The sequence below is a fragment of the Polypterus senegalus genome, chromosome 15 (assembly GCF_016835505.1).
Source record: "Polypterus senegalus isolate Bchr_013 chromosome 15, ASM1683550v1, whole genome shotgun sequence".
Classification (NCBI taxonomy): domain Eukaryota; kingdom Metazoa; phylum Chordata; class Cladistia; order Polypteriformes; family Polypteridae; genus Polypterus; species Polypterus senegalus.
Genome location: NC_053168.1, coordinates 7,017,964 through 7,045,755, shown reverse-complemented (window position 1 = coordinate 7,045,755; position 27,792 = coordinate 7,017,964). Strand labels below are relative to the sequence as shown.

The 27,792-nt window shown below is 43.4% G+C and overlaps 1 protein-coding gene across 1 annotated transcript in view; it reads left to right on the top strand.

Moving 5' to 3' along the window:
- LOC120515663 (cholecystokinin-like) overlaps positions 1-22,581 on the top strand; it is a 46,672-nt gene extending 24,091 nt beyond the window's left edge. Inside the window, exon 3 of the mRNA XM_039736876.1 lies at positions 22,370-22,581. Within this exon, the coding sequence (XP_039592810.1) occupies positions 22,370-22,503 (134 nt within the window). The 3' untranslated portion in view covers positions 22,504-22,581. The remainder of the gene's footprint in view (positions 1-22,369) is intronic.
- Positions 22,582-27,792: the final 5,211 nt, after the last annotated feature.

The window sequence follows — 27,792 nt, the reverse complement described above, 5'->3', positions numbered from 1 at the left end:
CTTGAAGTGGGTCGGTATCCCCCTAACTCTCCTATATCACGTATGAATCTCATCCTGATCGAAACTCCAAGAGGAGCAAACCCGTCCCCCTCGATTAAACCAGGAAACATTTGCAATGCATCTGGCAGAGTACCAAGAAACCGACAATAACAGAGAGTTCTGGCGCTTAATTATCCCCCCTTTTGGCACAGGGTAGAAGTTTACAGATTACGAGGGGCATCGGCTTCAGATCCATTCAATAGACCCGCAGCTGTAATAAATGGTGGTTTGGAAAGACAGTCGTGTCAAAAACAATCGTGTGGTCTCAAACAAGATCTCCTGTATATGGTGGGCCTGTTCCAATTCTGGATTTTGGAGGCCTGGACACACATGTCTATTCCAGAAGAAAGAGAAAATATCGCTGCTGAAGAAGGATAAAGTGTCTGGTGCATTTCAGAACTATCTCGGTCCCTTTCTCAAGGATCAAAGCCAAAATTGCAAACAAGTCCTTATACACGAAGCTGTCTAAAGCAAAAAATATCAAGCAAGTCATTATTTAAAAGATACAAGATAGTCATATCAAAGAAGAAGAAACATAACAAGAAGGTTGAGATGTCCATCCATCCATTATCCAACCCGCTATATCCTAACTACAGGGTCACGGGGGTCTGCTGGAGCCAATCCCAGCCAACGCAGGGCACATGGCAGGAAACAAACCCCGGGCAGGGCGCCAGCCCACTGTAGGGCACACACACACACACACCAAGCACACACTAGGGACAATTTAGGATCGCCAATACACCTAACCTGCATGAGTACCCGGTGGAAACCCACGCAGACACGGGGAGAACATGCAAACCTGGGTCTCCTAACTGCGAGGCAGCAGCGCTACCCACTGCGCCACCGTGCCGCCCAGGTAGAGATGTGCATTTGACAAATGAACTCACCAATAAGTAATTGCTGATACACAGAGAGCATATACGACTTGCACCGACAAACAGACCCAACAGATATAATAGAAAATTTAAGCAAAACACTGAAGATTGTGTGATTTGTTCAAACCAATAGGTGCCATAGTGTTTAAATGAAATGTCCAAAATGCTGCAGTGCCAAAGGGATTACTGCCAGTTTTGTTAGACCAACGCACTAACACGAAATGCCATCCTATAGAAATGTCCTTGCCTTAATGCCACTCACAAAATTCATTGTTGAAAATGGCTACAGTTAACAAGGGTGCTGCACAATCTTGCCGACTACACCAAACTGCAATTCAGCTGCAGATTTCAAGGTTATAAATGGGCAATCTGGATGTGAAAGTTTACATGTGGGCATTAAAGCTTGAATGAAAGTTGCAAGTTGCCTCCATCGTCACAATTCCATAACTACATCTTCACTGATCCCCTCACATTTCCATGTTTTCGAAACTCCTGCTTTTTCACGTTGTAGTTTATGGACTCTTTTTTCTGGCAGTAGAGTACTTTAGATGTCGTGTTCCAATGCTGGCATCCTATATATTTCATTAAATCAGAACAATAAATAATTATCTCCATTCCGTTTGTATTCTGTTCCCCGCCTCCATTTTTTTTCTTCTCTTTCTCAGTTTTTCCCTGATCGGCGGGGACGGTGATTTGCATTTTTATCCGCTCTTTACACTTTGAATCATTTTCCAGTCACCCTTAATTTATTAGGAAGTGACACTTAAGGACTGCCCCACGCCCCCGGGTCCAGCTGTGCGCCCACACATCCCCATTTATGCAAAGAAGCCAGAGCTGTGCCAACGATGCTTTCCGTCATATTTACAATATACTATTTTGGAAACAGATGATTATATTTTCAGGGGGATGAGACTGTAAAAGAACTCGATGGCTGCAGCGTCCTTAACATGCACATTTAGCACAGTTTTTCAGGGAACTATTTTTCTTTGCTATTTTTCCGCAGTTAGTTGTGCTTTTATTCCTCCCACATCCCAAAGACATACGCATGATGGTAATTCTAAATTGGCACAGAAGGGTGCATGTACATATGCCCTGGCATGGAGCAGTGCTTCATGAAGGTTTGGTGTCTGCTTTGTGCTCGGGGCGGCTGGGATAGACTTTGCTTGTTCGGAGTCTGCACAGGATTAAGCAAGTTTGAGGATGGATGGATGGAAAGATGAATGGACAAATGAATGGATGGATAGATGGGATGAGGGATGGAAGTAATAGTAGGAAAGCCATGATATCTGTTGTCAAATTCACTATGTAAAAGTCATTGCATTAATGCTACATCTTTAAAGAATATTATCATTGTAGAAATAACCGCAGCTAATCTTGCCCACTACACCAATGTCATTTTTTTTTCTCATTCATGCTGGGATAGGCTCATCATTAATAGCATCCATCCATCCATTTTCCAACGCGCTGAGTCCGAACACAGGGTCTGCTGTAGCCAATCCCTGGTAGGGCGCCAACCCACCGCAGGGCACACACACACACACACACACACACTAGGGACAATTTTAGAATCGCCAATGCACCTAACCTGCATGTCTTTGGACTGTGGGAGGAAACCGGAGCACCCGGGGCGAACATGCAAACTCCACGCAGGGAGGACCCGAGCTCTTAACAGATTTCCGAAATATCGCCAGTTTGCTTTACTTCAACAGCCAGTTAACCTTCTGGTACCTGTACAAAGGCTTTCCAGGTATGTCAAGTTCAACCACAATCTCAGACGCTGTTTCCATTTTCTATCCTGTTATGGTACCCGAAACATGAGACATCACAGTCGAAAACACACACCTATCTCCATAGTGTAAGAATTGTGCTTCCAGTTGAGCCATTATTGGTTGTCAAGTCTCACACACACACACGACCCACCCAGGGACCTGAGACAAAATCCAACTGTTTGATGTTGTCAGGATAATTCATAAGCCGGTCTGTACGATATCACACTACATGACTTCAAAATCACAGGGGGTGCCCCAGGCTTGCTAATACAGTATTATATAAAAGGTCTCCAAGTGTTAAAGTCATGACGTGAGGGGGGCTTTACTGACTTGGAGGACCCAGCCTCTCCATATGACGATGTGAAAGAGAGTAGGCAGGACCCTGAGCGATTCCCCTCCATTGCCATGCAGTCACCTGGTGGGAGGACAGATGAAATAAAAAGAGACGCTTTGGATTCACTTCATGTCCGTCTCACTCTCTTCACTGAACGCAAGAGGCTTGGCCGGAGTGTTTGTATTTTTGCCACCTTATGAGCTCCCCTGGTTTTTCTAGTGTCCCCGTGTTTATTTTTGACATTTTTTGTCATTTAGGATTTTAGAGTTTTTTTTTTTTTTGATTTGTGGTTTGGATTATTTTTGGACTACCATTGTGAGGTCTGCCACTTTCCTTTGTCAAGTGCGTGAGTCAATTCGTCTGATTGCATCTTAGTGAAGGAGCGAGTCTTATGGTGTCTGCAGCAGGAATAATGAGAGGAAAGGACCAATTGGAACGGGCATGGCCAGCAAGGGGAGGAGTCAGAATGGAATTGATAAACACAGTGATGGTAGGAAAGGAAGACACACAGCAGGACAGATGTGGAAGAGGAGAAGACAGCCCACCTTAAAGCCTACACGTTTTATGATATTTTTTGATATCTTGGTAGGAAACTCATACGCCTGAGTAAATCTCTACCAGCAGGGCAAAGTGTTCTCAATTCTTTATTATCTGGAAAAATACCAGACTTCTCCACAATTCCATTCAAACAATTTTTCAATCACTTGGTTCATCTGTGGACTTATTGGACGTTTGCTTATTCAGTTGCCATCATTTCGCTACAGGACTGTGCGCTCTGTAGTCCTTTTTATTAAGTATTGGCGAGGGTATTTGTCATCCTGTGTGTTTATCGAATTTTCATTCTTGTAACTGAAATATATGGGATCACCTTCCTTTGAATTTGCAGTTTGTGTTGTATGGTTGGTACAGGAGACAAGTAGCGCTAGTCACCCCTTCTCTTTCTTATTTATTTGTTAATGTATAATTGTATTGACTTCGTCTTTCGTTTGTGTCACCAAAACCAAACTGATCAATGACACCAAAGCCAACCTGACCAAATGGATTGCTCTGTGGGACCAAACACACAGACACACACACACACACACATAGACCTCAGCGTTTTATTATATAGTAGATTCTTGGTTGCCTGATTTGTTTTGACCTCACAGTTTTTGACCTTTTGCTGTCCCAGGCCACTTCTCTGTTTCTGGTTTCATCTTCTGCTGTTTTACCGCTCACAATAATCCTTGGGCACTCAAGTAGGTCCTTACCACACGGTTATCAGTGATCTCTGTCACTTTCCACTGTCCGCCATAACACTCTTCAATGTCAACGTGAGGCCGAGGCAATCACCGACTACTCCGACTTATTAATTTCCTAGGAAAGTCCCTGCTGGATGGCCTTCTGCCATTCAAGAATCTTGCACCACCCAGCCTGTCTTGCCAATCCAGTAATGTGTCATTTCTAACACCATCACGTCATTTTAAAATTTATTTTCAGGGTTACCCCATCCACTCCTCCATTCAATTTCAGGAAGATGAGGTTTAATTAGGGGCTCCCATGTTTCATACCTTGGTTGTTGTGGTTCGTAAAACTACAAAACAATAATTGGACACAATGGATGGGGTGCCAGTTCATCCCATAAACAGGTCCAAAGTCACTAACCAACCTAATGCACACGTCTTTAGTCGTGCAGGAGGAAAAAGCAAAGTGTCAGGGTACAGAGAGAATGTGACAATTTCACAATGACAGTGCCTGGGGTGAAATTCACTCCCATTCCCTTGAAACTGTAAAGCTGCACAACTAACCACTGTGCCACGAATAATGGAACAGATTCTGTTTGACTACAAGAATTAATACAGTTTATCTAATCTAATCTAATCGAATCTAATTGAATCTAATCTAATCTAATTCAATGCAATCTAATCTAAGAAAGCCCCAGTTGTAAAGATGACGTTCCAGAGAAGCTTAAAACAATAAGGTGACCGAGCCAGCTAGCAGGGCAGTGACATTAAAGGTTCCATACAGTAGAGTGGCAGAAGCTTCTTGGCCTCTTAGAATTTCTTTTTTCACTTACCAGGTTAGAACATTAGAAGGACTGTGATGAGAAGAAGGCCATTCAAGCCAAGAAACTTGCCAATCCTATTTATAGAGATTCTCCTTTTGAACAATGGTGACGCACAGTCCTGTCACAAATTCAACAGGTTCAAAGCCGTTTACTTCCATGATGATAAAGTTTGTTTCCAAACCATTAGCAAATATCATTGTGATTGTAAATAAAAGAACACATTAGAGGAGCAACATGGCCTCCCACACAACAGCGGTATCCTCGAGGGTAAGAGGACATGTGTGATGCCATCTGCGTCGTGCTCTATAACCCACGCTACTTTCCTCTGGTTCTTTTAGCATCTGTGACTTCTTGGAAATTGGCCTGCAGGGGCGTCGTCACATGTCATGGCTAATTGTCTCTGATGTTCAATTGCGCGCTCCTTACCCTTTCCTAACGTCTTTAGTTCTCTTTCAAATTAACTGTGGCTTGTTGTCACTTCTTTGATGACCCTCACTTCTTGCTGGTCTTTAATAGCTTTGACCTCATTTGACCAGGCTCCTTTTCATTTTGTCGCTGACTTCAACTCTTTTACAACTGTGTGCCCATAAATTCTTTAAGTCTATCCCATGTGTGCCAAGTTCCTGTCATCTCCCAAACATCATGTGTCCTACAAGGCACTAACTATTCAGCGGGTGGTTCTTTAAGGGCGCTTTTCCACTGCATAGTACGGCACGACACGGTTCAGTTCAGCTCACTTTTGGGGGGTTTTCCACTGGGAACAGTACCTGGTACCTGGTCCTTTTTTTAGTACCACCTCAGCCGAGGTTCCAAGCGCGCCGAACCGTTACCAAAACATGACGTGTAAACTCTGCTGGTCACTGATTGGCCGGAGAAAATCGTCATTACTGCGTCACTGAACTTGCGACACGAGACACAACAGAACCGCTAGATTTTTAGCACAGCCAGAGAAGGTTCGGACGCACCATTTTGTTTTAACCAAAAATGGCTGTTTCGTGGTCTATTGAGGAAGTACAGACGTTCCTCTCGTTGGTAGCCGAGGAGCGGATCTAGCGAGAGCTGGATGGGGCGACATGGCGCAACTATAACGACACGTGAATAATCCCGTCCACTCTAAAGCGGTACTAAACTGCAGTCGAAACGCAAACCGAGCTGAACTTTGCCGAACCAAGGTGAGCTGTACTGTACCGTGCTGTGCCATACTATGCAGTGGAAAAGCGCCATAAGATTGCAGCACCGTCAGTCCATCAAGGTGTAACAAAATGTGGTGGGTACTCGCATACCAGGCAGCTAGTATAGGGTTGATTGAACAAGCAAAGATCAGAACTATTGGAGGCTACCAATCTGTCCTCAAAGTTCAACAACAAAAGAGGAAAAGAATACGTGTTCAAAAATGAAAATGGTCACACCCAATTATGACACCTGCTCATGGTAAAGTCTTTCACAAATCTAGGCCATCTCTAGAATTTACGTTTAATTATCAGATCAAAGGTTTGAAGTCATATCCTGGGAAACTCAACCGGGCAGTTCACAAATTCAAGATCTGCTGTCCACTATAAGTTGGAATTCTTTAAGGAAATGATGACAGTAGATGACCACAGAGGTTCAGATGAGATCATTTATCCTACATTTTCATGGTATTTTGATAAGTTATCACATGAAAGGTAAATAAATGATCAAACAAAAAGGAGTTGGAGTTCTGGACATGGGCTTGTAGGTGGGTACAAAATTGGCTCAAACATAGGAAGCTAAGGGTTATGCAATAGAAGAGTACCTACAAGAGTGAAAGAAGAAGTCTATTAAACGGTAGAGAGACCAGCTATGTTGTAGGGTTTGGAGATGATGGCACTGATGAAAAGATGGGAGGCGGAGCTGAAAGTAAAGGAGCTGAAGATGCTATGATTTTCGCCTGGAGTAACGAGGGTAGACAGGATGAGTATGAGTGTATTAGAGGGACAACACAGGTACAACAATTTGGTGACCAAGTGAGAGAGGCTAGATTGAGATGGTTTGGGCACATCCAGTGGAGAGATGAGGGGTACATCAGGAAAAGAATATTGAGGATGGAACCACCAGGAAAAAGGAAAGGAGAAAGGCCAAAGAGGAGGTTTACAGATATGGTTAGGGAGGACATGAAGGCAGTCAGTGTGCCAGAAAATGATGTGAACGACTGGGAAAGATGGAGACGATTGATCCGTGGTGGTGACCCCCTAATTGGGAGTAGCCAAAAGAAGAAGATAGGAAGCTAAGGGTTATGATGAGAGGAACCTTATCAGAGTTGGGTGATGTTAGCAGCAGTGACCCTCAGGGATCAGGGTTGGGGCTGCTGCTCTTTTTAATATACGTAAGCAATTTGGTTAGGAATTTAAAAAATGAGCTTCTTACACTTTTGCAGATGATACCAAACTAGGAGAAAGGTTAGAAAATGTAGAATCAGCTGAACCATTACAGACCTGGACGCCATACAAGAGTGAGCAGATTTGGGTCAGATGAAAGTTAACTTATGTGAAGTATCTATCTATTTTTTCCCATCAATCAACACCCAATACCCCTGAATGATTAAGCAGAAACAGGTTTTTAGGAATCTGTTAAGTCTATTAAAAATAAAAAAGCTGAAATAACACAATGCCCGGGGTATTCAGACCCTTTTGACAGTACTTAGTTGAAGTACTTTTCACAGCAATTCCAGCCTGGAGGCCTCTTACATCTGACACAATAAGCTTCACACGCCTGGATCTGGGGATTTTCTACCAGAGAGGCCCCTCAGGTTGGATGGAGACCATTGGTGGACAGCTGTTTTCAGTTCTTTCCAGCAACTCAAGGACGTTCATTGAGTTGTCCCTAAGCCACTCCTGTGATATCTTTGCTTTGTCCTGCTGGATGGTCTGAAGTCTGGAGCACTCTGAGCAGGTTTTACTTAAGGATATCTCCATACTCTGCCCTGTTTAGCTCTCCCCTGACCCTTTCCAGTCTACATTCCATGATGTTGCCACCACCCTGCTTTGCCATTGGAATGGCACCGATGATGAGTTGTGCCTGGTTTCCTTCAGACGTGATGTTTAGAACGGAGGCCAGACAGTCCAATCTTGATTTCATGAAACCAGAGACTCTTGTTACTCATTGTCTGAGAGTTCTGTAGAGGCCTTTCACAAACTCCAAGCTGGTTTCCATGTGTCTCCTGCCCATTCTGATAAATCCCAGATTAACAGAATGTTGCAATGATAGGAGAAACTTCCAGAAGGACAACCATATCTGCACAGGTTCTCTGGAGCTCAGCCAGAGTGACCATCAGGTTTGGGGTCACCTTACATACCAGGGCCATTCTCTCCCAATTGCTGTTTGGCCGTGTAGCCAGCTCTGGGAAGAGTCAGGGTTGTTCCAAACTCTTGCCATTTCAAACTTATGGAGGCCACTGTACTGTTGGAAACCTTCAGTGCTACAGAAAAATTTTCATAGCCTTCCTCAGATCTGGGCCTCAACACAATCCTGTCTCTAAGTTCTGCAGAAATTTCCTTCAACCTCATAGCTTGGATTTTGCTCACCTCTGGGACCTTCTATAGATTGGTATGTGCCTTTCCGAATCATGTCCAGTTCCTTGAATTAGAAAAATCTCAACAATGATCAATAGAATTGGATGCACCTGAGTAGACTACAAGTGTCACAGCAAAGGGTCTGAATCCTTGTGTCAATTGGATATTTCAGTTTTTAATATTTGTATAAATTAAGTTTTCATTTTACTTTATCTTCTATGGTGTCACACACGTGCGACTAGGAGCTGAGCTGGGTGGAAGGGTGGCAACGGGTCTGGGAGTGGTGGAGTGTGTTATTGTTATTGTGATTATAGTTTTGTGGAGAAGAGGGTGCTTTGTGCACTGTGCAGTTTGAATAAAGTCTACTTTTGGACTTTTATCTAGAGTCTGGCATCTTGGACAAGGGTTCAAGGGACAGATAGCGCCCCCTGTCTGTCACAATGGGTATTGAGTGTTGCTTGATAAGGGAAAAATGAATTTAAATGATTTTATTTAAATGATTTTAGCACAAAGTTACAACGCATCAAAATGTGAAGTTGAATTGATGACTTTCTGAAGGTACTGTAGTAACGATTACCCGAGGCTCAATGAGGGCAATGCTACATTAACAAGACACTTATTAACACATTGGACATGGCTGTGCTGCCACTTCTCCCCTCAAAGCTTAGTATTAAGCAAGACAAAAACAAAAGGAAAGGAAACATTTATGGAATAACACAAAAGAACATTTTACAAACATAGATATATTTTAGCTAAATAATTATACACTTTTACTTACTACAAGAGCAAAAACAAAATAAAGTCCCCTTTAACTGTCTCTCAAGCAAATGCCCATCCCATAACATAAACACCACCTTAAAACACACCACATCACCACTTTTTGTTAGAAAGGATGGCCAGTCCCAACAAACCCCACATATATATACAGAAATACAGAAATATACACACAAACTCTCAAAGTGAAACTAAAGACTGTTCAGGAGAGGCACGTATACAGTATGTCCACAAACACAGACAAAACACTAGAGACAGATATACATATACATATTGTCACACACATGCGCATGGGAGGCAGCTAAAGGGCTTGAGTGAAGGCAGTTCGGAGGCATGCCGGGGTGTGGCAGAGTGCACTGACTCTTTTTCTCCCTTGCCTGTAGACCATCCCCGGGGGATTTCACCTGGATCTCCTGACATCACTTCCGGGACTGAGCCAATGGAAGTCGGCCACACCAGCTCCAGCCCTCTGATGTCACCTCCGGCTACGAACCAATGGTGGAAGACCACGTGCCAGATCCATACGACCTCACTTCCTGTCTTCCCCTTTAAAACCTGCCCCTTTTCCTTTGTTTCCTCAGTCTTGTACTGGACTCCGTTGAATGCACTTCAGTGCTGATTATTTTGTGAAAACGACCTTTTGCAGCCAGGATACTACATTATATGGGTGGCTGCCCCAACTCTTTATCTGTCCATGTCTCGTTCTTGTGACCTCACTTCCTGTCTTCCCCAATATATATATTGTCACAAGAATGAGACATACTCAGATAAAGGTTTGGGGCAGCCACCCGTATAATCTGGTATCCTGGCTGCAAAGTCGTTTTTTTATAGAAATACAGAGCACTGAAGTGCAGAAAACTGAGTCCAAAACAAGACTGAGGGAAAAGGGAAAAAGGGCAGGCTTTAAAGGGGAAGACAGGAAGTGAGGTCATAAGGATCGGGTATGTGTTCATCAATCATTGGATCAGGCCCGGACGTGACATCAGAGGGGCCGGAGCTGGTAAGGTCTATTTCCATTGGTTCGGTCCCAGAAGTGATGTCAGGAGAGCCAGGTGGAATCTCCCGGGAATGGTCTACAGGGAAGGGAGAAAAAGAGTCAGTGCACTCTGCCACATCCCAGCATGCCTCGGAACTGCCTTCACTCAAGCCCTTAAGCTGCCTCCCATGTGGACGTCTGTGACAATATATATATATATATATATATATATATATATACAGTAATCCCTCCTCGATTGCGGGGGTTATGCGTTCCAGAACCCCCCGCGATAGACTAAAAATCCGCAAGTACAAACCATATGTTTGTGTAGTTATTTTTATATATTTTAAGCCCTTATAAACTCTCCCACACTGTTAACATTATTAGAGCCGTCTAGACATGAAATAACACCCTTTAGTCAAAAGTTTAAACTGTGCTCCATGACAAGACAGAGATGGCAATTCTTTCTCACAATTAAAAGAATGCAAATAGATCTTCTCTTCAGGAGCAGAGAATTTCAGAGGGAGAGAGAGCGAGCACTCGCAAAATAACAGCAAACAATCAAAAAATCAATATGTGTGCTTTTAAGTTTGCTGCTGGATTTTTTAGAGGAGCGTTAGTATCTTCTAAGCAAACAGCCCCTGTGCAAACAGCACCTCTGCTCACATCTCCTCCGTCAGGCGCAGAGAATGTCAGAGAGAGAGAGCGAGATTAAAGCAACAATCAAAAAATACGTGTGCTTTTGTGCTTTTAAATATGCCGAGCACTGCAATAAAGCAGAATTTTTTTAGAGGAGCGTCAGTATCTTTTAAGCAAACAGCACCTCTGCTCACAGCCCCTCCGTCAGGCGCAGAGAATGTCAGAGAGGGTGAGAGAGAGACAGAGACAAGCAAACAATCGAGCACCGCGCGGGATGCATATCTTATAGCATTGAGGAGTTTTAGTTAATATGTAATACATGCTCTGATTGGGTAGCTTCTAAACCATCCGCCAATAGCGTCCCTTGTATGAAATCAACAGGGCAAACAAACTGAGGAAGCATGTAGCATAAATTAAAAGACCCACTGTCTGCAGAAATCCGCGAACCAGCGAAAAATCTGTGATATATATTTAGATGTGCTTACATTTAAAATCCACGATAGAGTGAAACCGCGAAAGTCAAAGCGCGATATAGCGAGGGATCACTGTATATACAGTATATATATAGTAGAAGATAGCCCGGCTACAGACAGACACACAGACCCAGAATGTCCAGAACACACACATTTATTTCTTTAAATTGTCCTGCACACAACACAGTGCTCCAATAACAAAACAATCTTCCTTTTCTTTCCTTTCGCTGCCTCTACTCCTCTCTTCCCCAGCTTCATCCTCCTCCTCCCAGCTCTGGCTCCTGAATGGAGTGAGGCAGACCCCTTTATAGAGCACCTGGAAGTGCTCCAAGTGTCTCATGATTAACCTCTGGCAGCACTTCTGGGTGTGGCAGAAGTGCTGTATGTCCAGACTCTGGACCTGTCCAGGTGCCCTCTGGTGATGACCACGGACCTCCAGCGGGTTGAGCGTCTGAGCTCCAAATCCGTAGCCCCGATGTAAACCCAGGGGGCTGCCCTCTCGTGTCCCGTGGGAGGTACTCCTGGTAGTACGCCCATTCCCCCGGTCTTCTCTTATAAAGGGCATCCCGTCCAGGCAGCATCCACGGCCATCCTTCACAATATATATTTACACGAATCCAGTCCAAAGGGTTATTGTCCATGAAGGAAGGAGAATCATGTGACGAGAGCGATCAGATTGGGACAGATTGATAGAAGATGGATGACGGAGCTTATCCCAGCATCGGTGCAAGACTTTTTTTTTTCCTCTGCGTCGATCGTGTCCGTCCTGTTTCCCTTGCAGCGCAAAGCGACCATTCCTTCACCTGCTCACTTCCTTCTTGCCGATTTTAAATTCCGCTCTCCGACGCTTCATTGGCTGTCCAGCCGGAACAGTGTTTTTGTTGGGCCTTCCAGATCCCGCCCATGAAGGCAATGACCATCAATCACTGCCTCGCAACTCCCGATCCTGAACTCTGAAAGGCTCCTCCACCTGAATCTGAGTAGAAGCCCCCGGCAGTGACGAACAGCACACAAAAGACAGACAAGATACAATACAACGCACACAGGTAAAACATTTCAATGCACTCCTCATGTGGCAGTGCTACACTGTAGTACATCAGATTCCAGGTGTTACTGTAATTCTCCATCACAAACGTGAGGACACAGTTGGAAAATTGTCAAGGGCAGATTTTCCAGAAATGTTAGAAAGTTTGTCTTCACTCAGAGATCCACAATAGGGTACCGTACCAACATTTCGGGATTTTCGGTACCTGAAGTAAATATCCATCCCCTGTGGTAGAAATTAAATTGGAAAATATCTCTGTATTATAATAAAAAAAAAATCCCGCGACGAGACGTGACTTTTTCAAAAGACTTTTTGGAAGGAAGTCCCGCGAGATGGAGACTTTTGCCATGAGATTCTTTCAAGTCACGCCCTACTTACAACTATTTTCAAACAAGACCACGGTCATCAGGTGCATTCCGGCACTTAACCTGAACAGACACCAGTCCACTAAAGGGCTGACTTATAAACACACACACACACACACACACACACTTACGAAGATCCAGTTTACAATCACCCATTCATCTAAATATGGCAGAGAGAAATGATGACGTCAAACGAATTAATGCGAAAATTGTCGATCAGTTACACGGCAAATTGATTAAATGAGTATCAATAGACTATGCTGAAGCAGTTGGTGGTGATCGTGCGGAAGATGAAACATCAATTCACAATATCCCATAGAATATCTACAAGTGTTAACACCCTCCAGTCTACCACCGGCCAAATTACTGTTGAAAGAAGGACGTATGATAATGTTATTGCGTAATTTATGTCTGAGTGATGGGCCACGCAATGGGACAAAATTGGTCGAACAATTCTAACGTAAAATTGTAACAGGCGACAAGAAAGGTAATGTAGTACATATTCCACGAATAACATTAGACACCAAAGGAGATCTTGATATGCCGTTCTTATTAAAACGTTTACAGTTTCCCGTTAGACGAGCTCTTGCTATGACAATTAAGAAATCACAGGGACAAACATTTGAAAAAGTCGGTTTATGGATTAGAGAGAAAGAAACGAAATTCACTCACGGGCAGGTATACATTGCGCTGTCACGATGTAACTCCAAACACGGAATCAAAATTCAATGCGATCTTGAAGAAAAGTTACTTCCAAATATTGTTTTAAGTGAAGTTTTAAAGTAAAAGTGAAAATAATGCATATGTAATAATTTCCATAAAAATTAACAATCTCTTTAAATTGTATATTCTGTTAATCAAACCCAGGGGTGGGCGAGTGAAGCAAGCAGGGGGCAGAGCCCCCTAGTTTTAAAGAAAGAAGTCTTGTCCTCAACTAGGACTTTTTTGAGTCAGGAACCAGGCAGGAGGAAACTTGTCCATTGCATCCTTCCTGTAACAGCAATCTACTAAGGGACAGCACCCTGGGTAGTGGTGGTCAGCAAACGGTCAAGAATAAGAACAGGGGTCTCTGTTTATAATCAACTGAATTTACATAGCAGTGCTGAAATGAGGAGTTCAGCCAAATTAACCCTTTGATTGACTAACTAAACAGATTACAAAATGCAAGCTTTCGAGGCAACTTAGGCCCCTTCTTCAGGCAAATGTAATACAAAGAATGGAATTCCCTGTGTTTATACAGACACTGGGACAGGCACAGCGTTGGAAAACCTTTAAGTGAGACATCTTAGATGTAAAAAAATTAATAGACCCCTCCAGGCTAAGATTCATTTAGCAAGAGAGGAGAACAATGTACAGTCGAGATCTTTTGATAAGATATCTGTCCAACAAAGTCTGAATTGATGCATACACATCACCCAACATTTTACTCTTATTGGTTTGTTGGTTTACACACCCATCCTCTGATTGCTTCATTAACGTACAGTACATACCCAAATAACATATCTAATAAAAGTCTCATTTCTACTATACTCTGGATCCTTACAATACTGTCCAAGACGTCTTGAGCTCCTGTTTGTGTGACATCTGTCAAGTCTTACTGGGTACATGAGAGTCAGCCAACTTCTTGAACCATCACCCAGGACCTTCTTGTCCTTTGTTGTTCACTTGATCTTATCTGCTTACCTGATATGCTTGAACAAGTTCTTGACATTTATTAACGTTTTTATACTACTTCTAAGGTAGATGCTATAATCTGGGAAGCATACCAAAACACTTTATGCGCAATAACTATCCTCTTCTTTTTCTTTCGGCTGCTCCCATTAGGGGTTGCCACAGCGGATCATCTTTTTCCATATCTTCCTGTCTTTGTCATCTTGTCCCATCGCCTGCATGTCCTCTCTCACCACATCCATAAACCTTCTCTTAGGCCTTCCTCTTCTTCTCTTGCCTGGAAGCTCCATCCTTAGCACCCTTCTTCCAATACAATACAATTTATTTTTGTATAGCCCAAAATCACACAAGATGGGCTTTAACAGGCCCTGTCTCTTGACAGCCCCTCAGCCTTGATTGTCTAAGAAGACAAGGAAAAACTCCCAAAAAACCCTTGTAGGGAAAAATGAAAGAAACCTCAGGAAAGGCAGTTCAAAAAGAGACCCCTTTCCAGGTAGATTGGGCGTGCAGCGGGTGTCAAAAAGAAGGGGGTCAATACAATACAACACAATACACAGAACAGAACAGATCCTCAATAAAGTATAAAAATAAATACATTTTACAAGTACAGAGCAGAATTTAACAGTAGATGATATTCCATAATATGATTTGGATTTGTTTAGAGTCCTGGAGACCTCGGCCATCAAGGTACCTTCCCCATTTTGCCATTTCACAGCCGAAACCGCACTGGGCCAGTCAATCCGATGACAGGACCCCTCTACCCCACGATTCCTGCGATCCTCCATCAGGGATGACTTTACCTTAGGCAGGCAAAACAGGTTGGCCGTGGCACCAAATGCCATTTTTGAGTACAAATATACCCAGCATCTCTCTTCTTCACATGTTCAAACCAACGTTATCTTGCCTTTCTGAGTTTGTCTCCCCACCGTCTAACCTGAGCTGACCCTCTAATGTCCTCATTTCTAATCCTGTCCATCGTCGTCAAACCCAATGCAAATCTTAACATCTTTAACTCTGCCACCTCCAGCTCTGTCTCCTATGCCACCATCTCCAGCCCATATAACATAGCTGGTCTCACTACCGTCCTGTAGACCTTCTCTGTCACTCTTGCCGATACCTGTCTGCCACAAATCACTCCTGACACTCTTCTCCACCCACTTCACCCTGCCTGCACTCTCTTCTTCACTTCTCTTCCACAATCCCCATTACTCCGTACTGTTGATCCCAAGTATTTAAACTCCTCCACCTTTGCCAACTCTACTCCCTGCATCCTCACCATTCCACTAACCTCCCTCTCATTACCCCTAAATGACTAGATGGCCCCTAAGTTAAATTTTTCATCCACACTCCCCAAGTCCTAGATGCTCGCTATTGAAGTTGTGGAAAGACTTCTGTTTCACAGTGTCTCGATGCATGCTCAATAATCCAGGTAAGGAAATTCCAGAAAGCTGATTCAGTTCATCTGGACATAGTTCTTTTCCAGGGAGATACGTCACATCACTCATCCAAGTGACTTCCTCAGTCTCAGTTGACTACAGGTTTCTCCAACCTTATAAACAGTACCTTTGGAGATACGTGATGTGACGTGCATAATGTGCAAAACGAAACCTCCGAAGAAAGACAAAGTCGCTTATCCGCTAATGCACAAGCTAGGCGAGCATGTCGGCAAAACGAAATCCCTAGGAGAGAGATGCCCAGAGTAGCTCCCTTCAATTACCTGACATCTCTACATTTCAATTTTTTTTTCTGACCATTTCAATAGTTTCTAGGACCCCGTGGTTTTTACAGCACAGGCTTACACAGTGGGAACACATTAATGCCTCAAGTGGAGGAGTTCAAATATCTCGGGGTCTTGTTCACAAGTGAGGGAAGAATGGAGCGGGTGGTTGACAGACTGATCTACAGCAGGAATGTTTTTCTCTTGGCCAACTGTATGTATTGGGCCTCTCAAGAAACTGAGCGAGGGGTCTGATAAAAACCAAAGATCCAGGCCTTTAATGACCTCTTGGGCACGGCCATCAGCAGTGTGTCTGTCTGCAGAGAGAGTGTCGACCTCCTCGAGAGGTTTACTTACCTCGGCAGTGACATTCATGTCTCTGGTGACTCTTCCTATAAAGTCAGCAGACGGATTGGGAGAGCATGAGGGGTCATGAGGTGGCTGGTGCTCCTGATATCTCTGTATAAGGACGAAGGTCCAAGTCTTTAGAGTCCTGGTGCTTCCTGTCTTGCTATATGGGTGCGAGACATGGACGCTATCCAGTGACCTGAGGTGAATACTGGACTCCCGTGTCTCTTCAGGGAATCCTTGGGTCCCGCTGGTTTGACTTTGTGTTGCTCATGGAATCCCGAATGAGGCACATGACCTGCATTGGGAGGTAGCATCAGTTACGGCACTACGGCCATGTGTTGCATTTCCCTAAGGGTGATCAGCTCACAGGACCCTCATTGTTGAGGACCCAAGTGACTGGACCAGGCCAAGGGGACTCCCACGTAACACCTGCCTTTTACAGATAGAGGGTCATATCTGAAGGGGGGGACTGGACCGCGTATCTACCCTGGGAGGTGGTAGGTGAGGCAATACGCTGCACCAGTGCCTGCTCCCCGACCTGACCTGAGTTTGGCGACCAAACAAAGATTGAAAGCAAAATTGCGTCCAGTCTTTTTTCCAAAGCCAAAAGTAGCGATCAAAAACTGTTTTTGAGAATTAGTCACTAGAAGTCAGGAACCGAGTCAAAAAATAGCAAAGACCAAAGCGTATGCAAACAGGCAGGACGTCAAAACCAAGGAAGACGTGAAGAAAAGAGTTGCAATTGAAGCTTTTTTTTATGGTATTCTATCCACAGATCGGATAAAGAAATTAACTCCTGGTCGACCTGTTATCCCATCATGTCAATGACCTTGTAGGCCACGCCTCTAGAATCATGGGATGTGACCCTAATGACGGGCAGTTAAGGTGATAAAACGCAATCAACTTTAATTAGAAGAGAGATGAAGAGATGATGAAGAGAAAGAAATGAACAGACACACACTTAGATTAGAAAAGGTTGACGTGCACAGAGGTGTTCAGACATCTTGATATCAATAGCTCAGTTTCAAATTAAATATTATTGAAGTTGTTCATTTGATTCAGTTTCCTCTTCATTTTATTCGACATTCATTTGTGTTCATAATGAATCTCTATATATAATCTTCATTTGGGTCTTGATCTTTGTTTGTCCGCGAATTAATTAGAAGAAGCAGCACTAGATGGCAGTAGAGAGACAGCTAAAACATAGGCATTGCATTAAGAATCTCCTCCAGGCTTATACTACTGAAGACTGCAGTACGCCAGTCACACCTCAAAACACAGACATTCAAACTAAACAAATTGTTGTGCTTTAAATTAACTAAAGAGATTTTCATTTAGATCTTGATCTTTGTTTGTCCGCGAATTCCACGCATGCGTAGACCACCTTCCAGTTTAGTACGTTGTTGTTACTCACGGATGTCAACAATGTGCCGGAATAACGGAAGGGGTGGTGGACAGTGTTACGCTGGTTAGAGAATGAGGCCTGGTTAGAAGATAAAAGGTACGTGCCTACGTAACATATGAATAAAGAGAGACAGTCGGTAAAATGAATGACAACGTAACAGCACATTCCGGAAATTATTATTGTTACGTTGTAGCCGGCGAGTGCTGCGCGTCTCACAGTTGTACCGTGGCTTGCTCACATGTCAGTGAAGTGATCTCTATTTAAGCTTTAAAGAGCCTGGATACCTATGTGCCCCCCTTTTATAGCCATTGCTCCGTGTATATTGTCTTACTCTTTGGACTGCCACAAAGCAACCTGCGAGATTGGAGAAAGGTTGAGAAGACATCGTGAGAGGAAACGACAGCGTCCTGAAAACGAGACAGACTGTGAATGGACAGAAACAGAAATGCTCCTACACCACCACATAATTACGATTCGGATAGTGATTCCGAGTGGGCCGTTCCTATCAAATCAATGTCCAGGGGTTTTCTTTTGTAATTTTATTTCCCTTATAAAAAATTATAATGCTGTGCGACGAAGGGCCCAGTTCACGACTGGCAGCCGCGTTTAAACAGGGAGCCCTTCACAGACAACTTTAGCACGCAACGTAGTTGGCCGCACGTGGCTAGTGTTATATAAGTTAATGTACTTGATTCTGTATTATTGTACAGAACAATCAGCTGTATTGTATTTTTAAAATCTTCAGTTAAGTCATTTCCTGCCATATCACCAAAGAGTAATTTATCTAGAACTACATGTCTCGAAAACAAACTACTGAGACATGGAGTTGAGGAAGAATCCTTTATAACCTTTAAGAAGAATTAGGATGAGATGTTGGGAGAGCTTAGCTGTGAGCTAAACATACGGGTGAGAAGTCAACTGAATGGTCTCCTCTCGTTTATCACATGTTCTTAGAAGTGTGGTATGGACCACTCTTAACTGACTTTGTCCTGAAGACATAACATTAGAACATTAGAACAATGTGGACGAGAACAGGCCATTCAGCCCAATGAAGCGCGCAGGTCCTCACCACTTAATTCCTCCCAAAATAACTTCAAGTTGAGTTTTGAAAGTCCCTAAAGTCTTACTGTCCACCACACTACTTGGTCGCTTATTCCAAGTGTCTACTGTTCTTTGTGTAAAGAAAAACCTACTAATGATTGTGTGAAATTTACCCTTCACAAGTTTCCGACTGTGTCCCCATGTTCTTGATGAACTAATTTTAAAGTCCCTGTCTCGATCCACTGGACTAATTCCCTTCAGAATTTTAAACGCTTCAGTCAGGTCTCCTCTTCATCTTCCTCTTTTAATCTTTCCTCATAACTCATCCCCTGTAACCCTGAATCAGCCTAGTTGCTCTTCTCTGGACTTTTTCTAGCGCTGCTATGTCCTTTTTGTGACCCAAACTGCGCCCAGGACTCCAGATGAGGCCTCACAATTGTGTTATACAGCTTGAGTGGAACCTCCTGTGACTTGTACTCCACACATCAAGGCGCTATATAACCTGACAGTCTGTGAGCCTTCTGAACTCTGTCTAGAAGTTGATAGCGTAGAGTCAACTACAACTCCTAAGTCCTTCTCACAAGGCTGACTTTTGATTTTCAGACCTCCTGTTCTGTATTCAGACCTCACATTTTCCCTTCCTATGTGTAATACTTTACAATTGCTCACATTAAAGTTAATCGTCCACAGTTCTGCCCAAGCCTGTCTGCTATCCAAGTCCCTCTGTGATTCATTAGATGATTCAATAGATTCTCGATTATCTGCCAATCCTCCTATCTTGGTATCATTGGCAAACTGAACCAGCTTGTTACTTATATTCCTATCTAAATCATTTATATTTATTAAAAATAGCAACGGCCCCAGCACTGCTCCCTGCTGGTCACCAATCCTAACATTGGCCAATTCTGATGAGGTTCCTCACAAAATCACCCTCTGCTTCCTGTGTCTGAGCCAATTTTGTCCCCATCTACTCACAACACCCACTTTTAGTTTAATGCCCAACTTCTCAGGTGGCACCTTATCAAATGCTTTCTTAACACATACAGTCATATGAAAAAGTTTGTGACCCCCTCTCAGCCTGCGTAATAATCGACTCTCCTTTCAACAGTAAAGATAATAGTGGTGTGTCTTTCATTTTCATGAACATCGGAGTACGGCGGTGTTTTCCAGACAAAGATTTTTAATGACGCAGTATTTAGTTATGAAATTAAATCAAATGTGAAAAACTGGCTGTGCACAAATGTGGGTCCCCTTGTCATTGTGCTGATTTGAATGCCTGTCACTGCTCAATGCTGATTACTTGGTTGGATGAGCTCATTAAGCCTTGAACTTCATAGACAGGAGTGTCCAATCACGAGTGGTCAAAGGTATTTAAGGAGGTCCATCGCAAGTTGTGCTTCCTTCCCTCTGACTCTCCTCTGAAGAGTGACAGACAGCATGGGATCCTCAAAGCAACTCTCCAAAGATCTGAAAACAAAGATTGTTGAGTCTCGTGGTTTAGGGGAAGGCTACACAAAGCCATCTCAGAGGTTTAAACTGTCAGTTTCAACTATAAGGAATGGAATCAGGAAATGGAAGGCCACAGGCACAGTTGCTGTTAAACCAGCAGGTCTGGCAGGCCAAGAAAAATACAGGAGTGGCATATGAGCAGGATTGTGAGAATGGTGACAGACAACCACAGATCACCTCCAAAGACCTGCAAGAATATCTCGCTGCAGATGGTGTATCTGTACATCGTTCTACAATTCAGCACAATTTGCACAAAAAAAAACATCTGTATGGCAGGGTGATGAGAAAGAAGCCCTTTCTGCACTCACGCCACAAACAGAGTCGCTTGTTGTATCAAATGCTCACTTAGACAAGTCAGAGTCATTTGGGAACAAAGTGCTTTGGACGGATGAGACAGAAATGGAGTTATTTGGTCAGAACAAAAAGCGCTTTGCATGGCGGAAGAAGAACACCGCATTCCAAGAAAAACACCTGCTACCTCCTGTCAAATGTGGTGGAGGTTCCATCATGCTGTGGGGCTGTGTGTCTTGTTCAGGGTCTGGGGCCCTTGTTAAAGTCGAGGGTCGGATGAATTCAACTCAATATCATCAAATTCTTCAGGATAATGTTCAAGGATCAGTCACAAAGTTGAAGTTACGCAGAGGTTGGATATTCCAACAAGACAAGGACCCAAAACACAGTCGGAAATCTACAAATGCATTCATGCAGAGAGAGAAGTACAATGTTCTGGAATGGCCGTCACAGTCCTCTGACTTGAATATCATCGAAGATCTATGGGATGATCTGAAGTAGGCTGTCCATTAAATTGAACTGAACTGGAGAGATTTGGTATGAAGAATGGTCAGAAATACCTCCATCCAGAGTCCAGACACTCATCACAGGCTATAGGAGGACAGCGTCTGGAGACTCAAAGGAGCAAAGGAGGCTCAACTAAGTATTGACGTCATATCTCTGTTGGGTGCCCACATTTATGCACCTGTCTAATTTTATTATGATGTATATTTCATATTTTCTGTTAATCCAATAAACTTCATGTCACTGCTGAAGTCCTACTGTCTCCATAAGGCATGTCGTATATTAAAAGGAAATTGCTACTTTGAAAGCTCAGCCAATGAGAAACACAAATCCAAAGAATTAAGAGGGGTTCCCAAACGTTTTCATACGACTGTTTATACCACTCGTGCACCGCTCTCTTCACATCGTCATCTGTCTTGAATCGACGACCACACAGATGTTTTTGTTGGCAGTCCAAAAAGATGGAAATCACACGGTGCCAAATCTGGCATACTGTATATGGAGGATGTGGCAATACCTCACACTTCAGTTTCTCCAGACAGGTCTCGGTGTTCTTAGCAGTGTGTGTGTCGTTGTCTTGTAGCCCACAAAAGGACCCCCTGAGACCGCAGTCCTAACTGCTTTGATCGAATAGCAGGCCTCACATTGGTCTCCAGCAAGTCACAGGAACTTGCACTAGTGACTATGATACCCCATGGCATGGAGTGTTCGAGAATAACTGGGGTGCACGAGTGTCGGTGAGGACAAGACAAAACATTAGAACGACATTAGAACATCAGAACATTCTAGACGAGAACAGGCCATTCAGCCCAACAAAGCTCGCCAGTCCTGTCCACTTATTTCTTCCAAAAAAACATCAAGTCGAGTTTTGAAAGTCTCTCAAGTCTTACTGTCCACCACACTGCTTGGTCGCTTATTCCATTCGTTCGTGTGGTGGAATGAAACCCATTTTTTGTTTTGTGACCTTCACCTTCAAATAAACTAAACTGCGTTTCTCCATTTTTGTTTTTACAGGTCCTTCTGGAATGGTGTCAGCAAACGGGAAATCACACAGCATCGAGCCCAACCACAGAATAAACGACAGAGACTACGTGGGCTGGATGGACTTCGGACGCCGCAGCGCTGAAGAATACGAGTACTCCTCCTAAAGTGGAAAATAAAAAGGAGACAAAAAAAAAAGCGTGCGCCACCTTCTGTACAGAGAAATAAAACAATAATACTTTTAATTCATTGTCTCTGAATCCTGTGTCTCAAATTTTACATTTATTATGTATTTGATGTAAATTTGTTTGTAAAACTATATGATGCAATATATATATTAGAAATTTTGCAAAAAAAAAAAAAAATGTCTGATTTATTTCTTTCTTTATTTGCACCATTAAAATGATTGAAATGATGAATGCAGTTCTGTTCCTGTCGCCAGAGATTTGTCAGGCGTGACTGTAATTGAAGGAAAGACAATGTGACGGGTGTCTGGTCACACTTACAGGTAATCTGACTTAGACACTTAGTTAACATGTCCGACTAAGAGATTTACAGAAAATGGCACACAGGGTTCTTAAAGTTGGGCGGTCAGTAAACACAGAATGAAAGACACAACAGTAATGTCAGGGTTAGGCAGCACTAACTTCTATTACACAAGACAATAACAAGTACATTAAAAAGATAAATGAACATAAACCAAATCTAACAATATCAGGAACAAAATTCCTTTTTTAGAAAGGAAAGCACACAGTCCACACTCTAAAAGTTCATTAAAAACAAGGATTGGAGGATACAACCTTTACTGGTGCAGAGTCCAGTTTGCGCACTGTGTTACCCCAACAATGTATCGTCCAGCTGTCCACGGATGCACTCTGTTCACCGGACACTCATTTCCTAACAGAAGTTTTGTCTTAATCGTGAAATCCCTGTCAGCGTCTCCTCATCGTTCTTGTTCTTCCCCACTCTGGGCTCCTCGGCACGCCTCACTTCTCGCCCACCAGCTTTGCTCGGTCCTTTCGTGTGGCTTCCCTCTCTTGCTGGACCCACAACCGTCTTCTTGTGGAGCTGTCTCTTCCTCCCTCGGGATAAGTGTTGCCATCCGTGTCCCTCACGTCACACCAGCCACGTACCCCAGTCTGCCAGCGAGCCCCTGTACTCTCTTGGCAGCGTTCTCAGTGGACCGTCCCTCCTCTGCCTTCTCCTGTCCAGAAGTTTAAATCTCCTTCAGTCCCTGCCATTGTCAGTTCTGGACAATCGGATTAAACAATGGCACATCTAAATTTCTTGTTTAACAAATAATGAAAACACGAGTTAACAAAATGTATTGTCACCAACTATCAATGAGTACACAGCTGATTAGAAACCAATATTCTCAGACATGTTCATTTCCAAGTCAGGTAAATACAGACATCCTCCAAGGAAGGAGCAGGTCTGTTATCATAACTTTGTATTATTTGTATACTCAACCAGCCAAACTTCAAAGCGGGGATCCTTTTGCAAGACAGCAGATACCGATATCCTGTAGACAGCCATCACAATAATCAGTAACAGGATAACCCAGGAAATTTGCCTTTTAACTTCTCGCCTCAGTCCAAACAATGGGTGCCTATTGCCTGTTCATCTGCTGGGTTTTAAATGTCATATTTACATGTTCCTATTCCTAAGAGAGAAATGGAATGACCCAGTGTACAAAAAATGTCCCCCTCTGACAAAAATAAATCCTCTTACCGCTGCAAACCCCGTTTATACGAGTACCGGCCTCTCGCTGTTTATCTATCTATCTATTATATAGTGCCTTTCACATCTATCTATCTATCTATTATATAGTGCCTTTCACATCTATCTATCTATCTATCAATCAGTTATATAGTGCCTTTCACATCTATCTATCTATCAGTTATATAGTGCCTTTCACATCTATCTATCTATCAATCAGTTATATAGTGCCTTTCACATCTATCTATCTATCAATCAGTTATATAGTGCCTTTCACATCTATCTATCAATCAGTTATATAGTGCCTTTTACATCTATCTATCTATCAATCAGTTATATAGTGCCTTTTACATCTATCTATCTATCTATCAATCAGTTATATAGTGCCTTTCACATCTATCTATCTATCTATCTATCTATCTATCAATCAGTTATATAGTGCCTTTCACATCTATCTATCTATCTATCAATCAGTTATATAGTGCCTTTCACATCTATCTATCTATCGACAGCAACACAAAGTAGCACTAATCATTAATAACCAAAATGGCAGCGAGAATGGCCTTACATAATCCATAACAAGAAAAGTTCATTTTAAATTAAAAACTATTGAAAGATTCACAGTATGGGGCTCAGGCGGCCCCCAAAATGAGTGCTCAACCTTGTAAATTAATGAAGAGAAACGAACTCTTCACAAGCGCTCAAGAGAACTCCCACCTGACCCTGTTGGCCAAGCAGCTTGCCCGACTGTGATGGTGCCCCTCTCTTTCTCAGCCCCTCTCTTGTTAAATCCTTTGGTAGCTTATCGAGGTCCTGGTGACTCTCCTACTTGTTGGTGGCCTGCGCCGGTGTGGCGTCTGTGTGTAATTTCTGGGTGCTGGCTTTGCTGACTGGTGACTCCAAACTTCTCCAGTAAGAGTGCTGGCATAGGGGAACCTTGGCATCCCTCCCAAACCCGGTTTAGCTGAGCGCCCTGTGACCCTGATGGTGCCTCCGAGGGGTTCATTATGACGATTGATGCGTTCTTATTATGGAGGAGAAAGTTTCAGCAAGCAGGGTACGGCGGTGGGCAAGGAGCCATCAGAGGGGGTCACACGCTTAGAGGAGGTGAAGTGTGAACGGCAGCTCTTTTGATGTTTTTGATTATTTAACGGGCGTACGTCTCAACCTGCTAGAATTCCTCTGAGTGGCTCAGCTTTCCGTGACAGATTAGCCAACGGTCGTATCCTTCTTGTGCTGATTATGCCCATTAAAAGTGAACGACAGCACTTATCGTTCTTAATTATCAGAAACTCCTCGAGGAAAAATTCTTGAGAACGTTAAGACCCGTTTTCCTTCATGATGGGTTGTAACAAGTCGATGCTGTCACGAGTTTGGTTGTCATCTTGGGTCAGTCATACCACTTGTTTCAATCTACTTATCCGGTTGAGGGGTACTGGGCAGTGGGTGTCTAACCTGGCAACGTCAGGTGGCCATTGCAGGGCTTTTCTTCAGTCAAACACTTACAGGCATTAAGCATTTCATGTTTTTCAAGCACAGTTTTGACACATTGGGTTAAAACAAAATAAATGTGGGTGGGGTGGGGGGGTACAGACCCTTGGAGCTTCTCTTTAGGTTTGAATTCCACTCTTCATCTTTCTCTGTCTGGAGTTTACGTGTTCTCCCCATGTCTGCGTAGTCATGTGTTTGTGTGGGTGGCTCTGTGCTTGCCTGGTGCCCGTCCCTGCTGGGATAGGCAAGTGAACTGGATTACGAAGGGTTAATGTCACATTACATAATTTACACAGGTGGGGGTACACAGAGGCTGGCACTTCTGTTTGGGTTTGAAGCCCACTCCTTGTCTGTGTGGAGTGTGTGTGTAGGCTCTAGTTAGTGGGCCTTGTGAAGGACGAGGCTGTTTTACATCCACCTTCTGACCACACGTCTAACAAATAACAAAAGGAAGTTCACTACGTGTCTACGTGTGCGTCTGTCTCATTTGTCACCGCGCTCATTACAATATGTAAATTAACCATTCAGCATCAGTTACCTTGCGTTACTGAGCTCTTCTATTTTACTTTTCTGTTTTCTCTCAGCATCAGTTTCTTCTTCTCTCCTTGCCCTTCCATGGCATGGTGGCACTGCAACCCTGAACATTTAAAGTGCACGGACTGGAGGAAATGGGGGATTTAGGAAGTGGGCGGAGCCTTGTTAGCATTGGATTCTGCCTCACTTCACTACAGACTTTTCAGCAAGTTGTCCCCAGATGTGTGTTCTCATCTGAGAATCAAGTTTGGGCCCCACGAGACTTAAATCTGATGTGGTCTTCAAACCACACCGGTACATAGACGAATGTCTGCAGACCATGGTGAAGCACAGTGGAGGCTCCCGGCGGGTTTCCATCCTTCCATCCATTATCCAACCCGCTATATCCTAACTACAGGGACACGGGGGTCTGCTGGAGCCAATCCCAACCAACACAGGGCGCAAGGCAGGAAACAAACCCTGGGCAGGGCGCCAGTCCACCGCAGGGCACACACACGCACACATAACCAGCACCCACTGGGGACAATTTAGAATGCACCTAAGCTGCATGTCTTTGGTCTGTGGGGGGAAACCGGAGTACTTGGAGGAAACCCACGCAGACATGGGGAGAACATGCAAACTCCACGTACCCTACTGTGGACCTCCACGTAAAGACAAACTTTCTAACATTTCTGGAAAATCTGCCCTTGACAAGTTTCCAACTGTGTCTCCACATTTGTGATGGAGAATTACAGTAACGCCTGGAATCTGATGTACTACAGTGTAGCACTGCCACATGAGGAGTGCATTGAAATGTTTTACCTGTGTGTGTGTGTTGTGTTGTATCCTGTCTGTCTTTTGTGTGCTGTTCGTCACTGCTGGGGGCTTCCACTCAGATTCAGGTGGAGGAGCCTTTCAGAGTTCAGGATCGGGAGTTGTGAGGCAGTGATTGACGGGATCTGGAAGGCCTGACAAAAACACCGCTGCGGTTGGACAGCCAATGAAGGGTCGGAGCACCGAATTTAAAATCGTCTCGCGGGACTTCCTTCCAAAAAGTCTCTTCAAAAAGTCACGTCTCGTTGCAGGATTTCTTTATTATAGTAGAGAGATGTATTTTTACTATTTGTCCAGCCATTTTATTTTATGTCAGTTTCATTGATTATTTAATTTTCCAAGTGTGAGGATAGCTTCTGTCATAGTCTTTGTATTTTGTGAGTCGATTCCAAAGAGATGGCACTCCCACCCCACCCCACCCATCTATCGTATTTAAGGGTCTTGTGAAAAATCTTGCCCAACAAATCTTTTAATTTTTTTCTTTTGGTCCGACACCAAAGATTAATGTGAGAAGTATAAACTTCAGGCATTGGAGGTCACCTACAAGCTGGTCAACAGAAAGGAGACAAAGAGGACTGAGAAGTCAGATGTCATGCTGGACCAAACTCCAGAATCCAGAATCTATCTATCTATTATATAGTGCCTTTCACATCTATCTATCTATCTATCTATCTATCTATCTATGTGTCATATAGTGCCATTCAAATCTATTATATAGTGCCTTTAACATCTATCTATCTATCTATCTATCTATCTGTCATATAGTGCCATTCAAATCTATCTATCTATCTATATAGTGCCATTCAAATCTATTATATAGTGCCTTTCACATCTATCTATCTATCTATCTGTCATATAGTGCCATTCAAATCTATCTATCTATCTATATAGTGCCATTC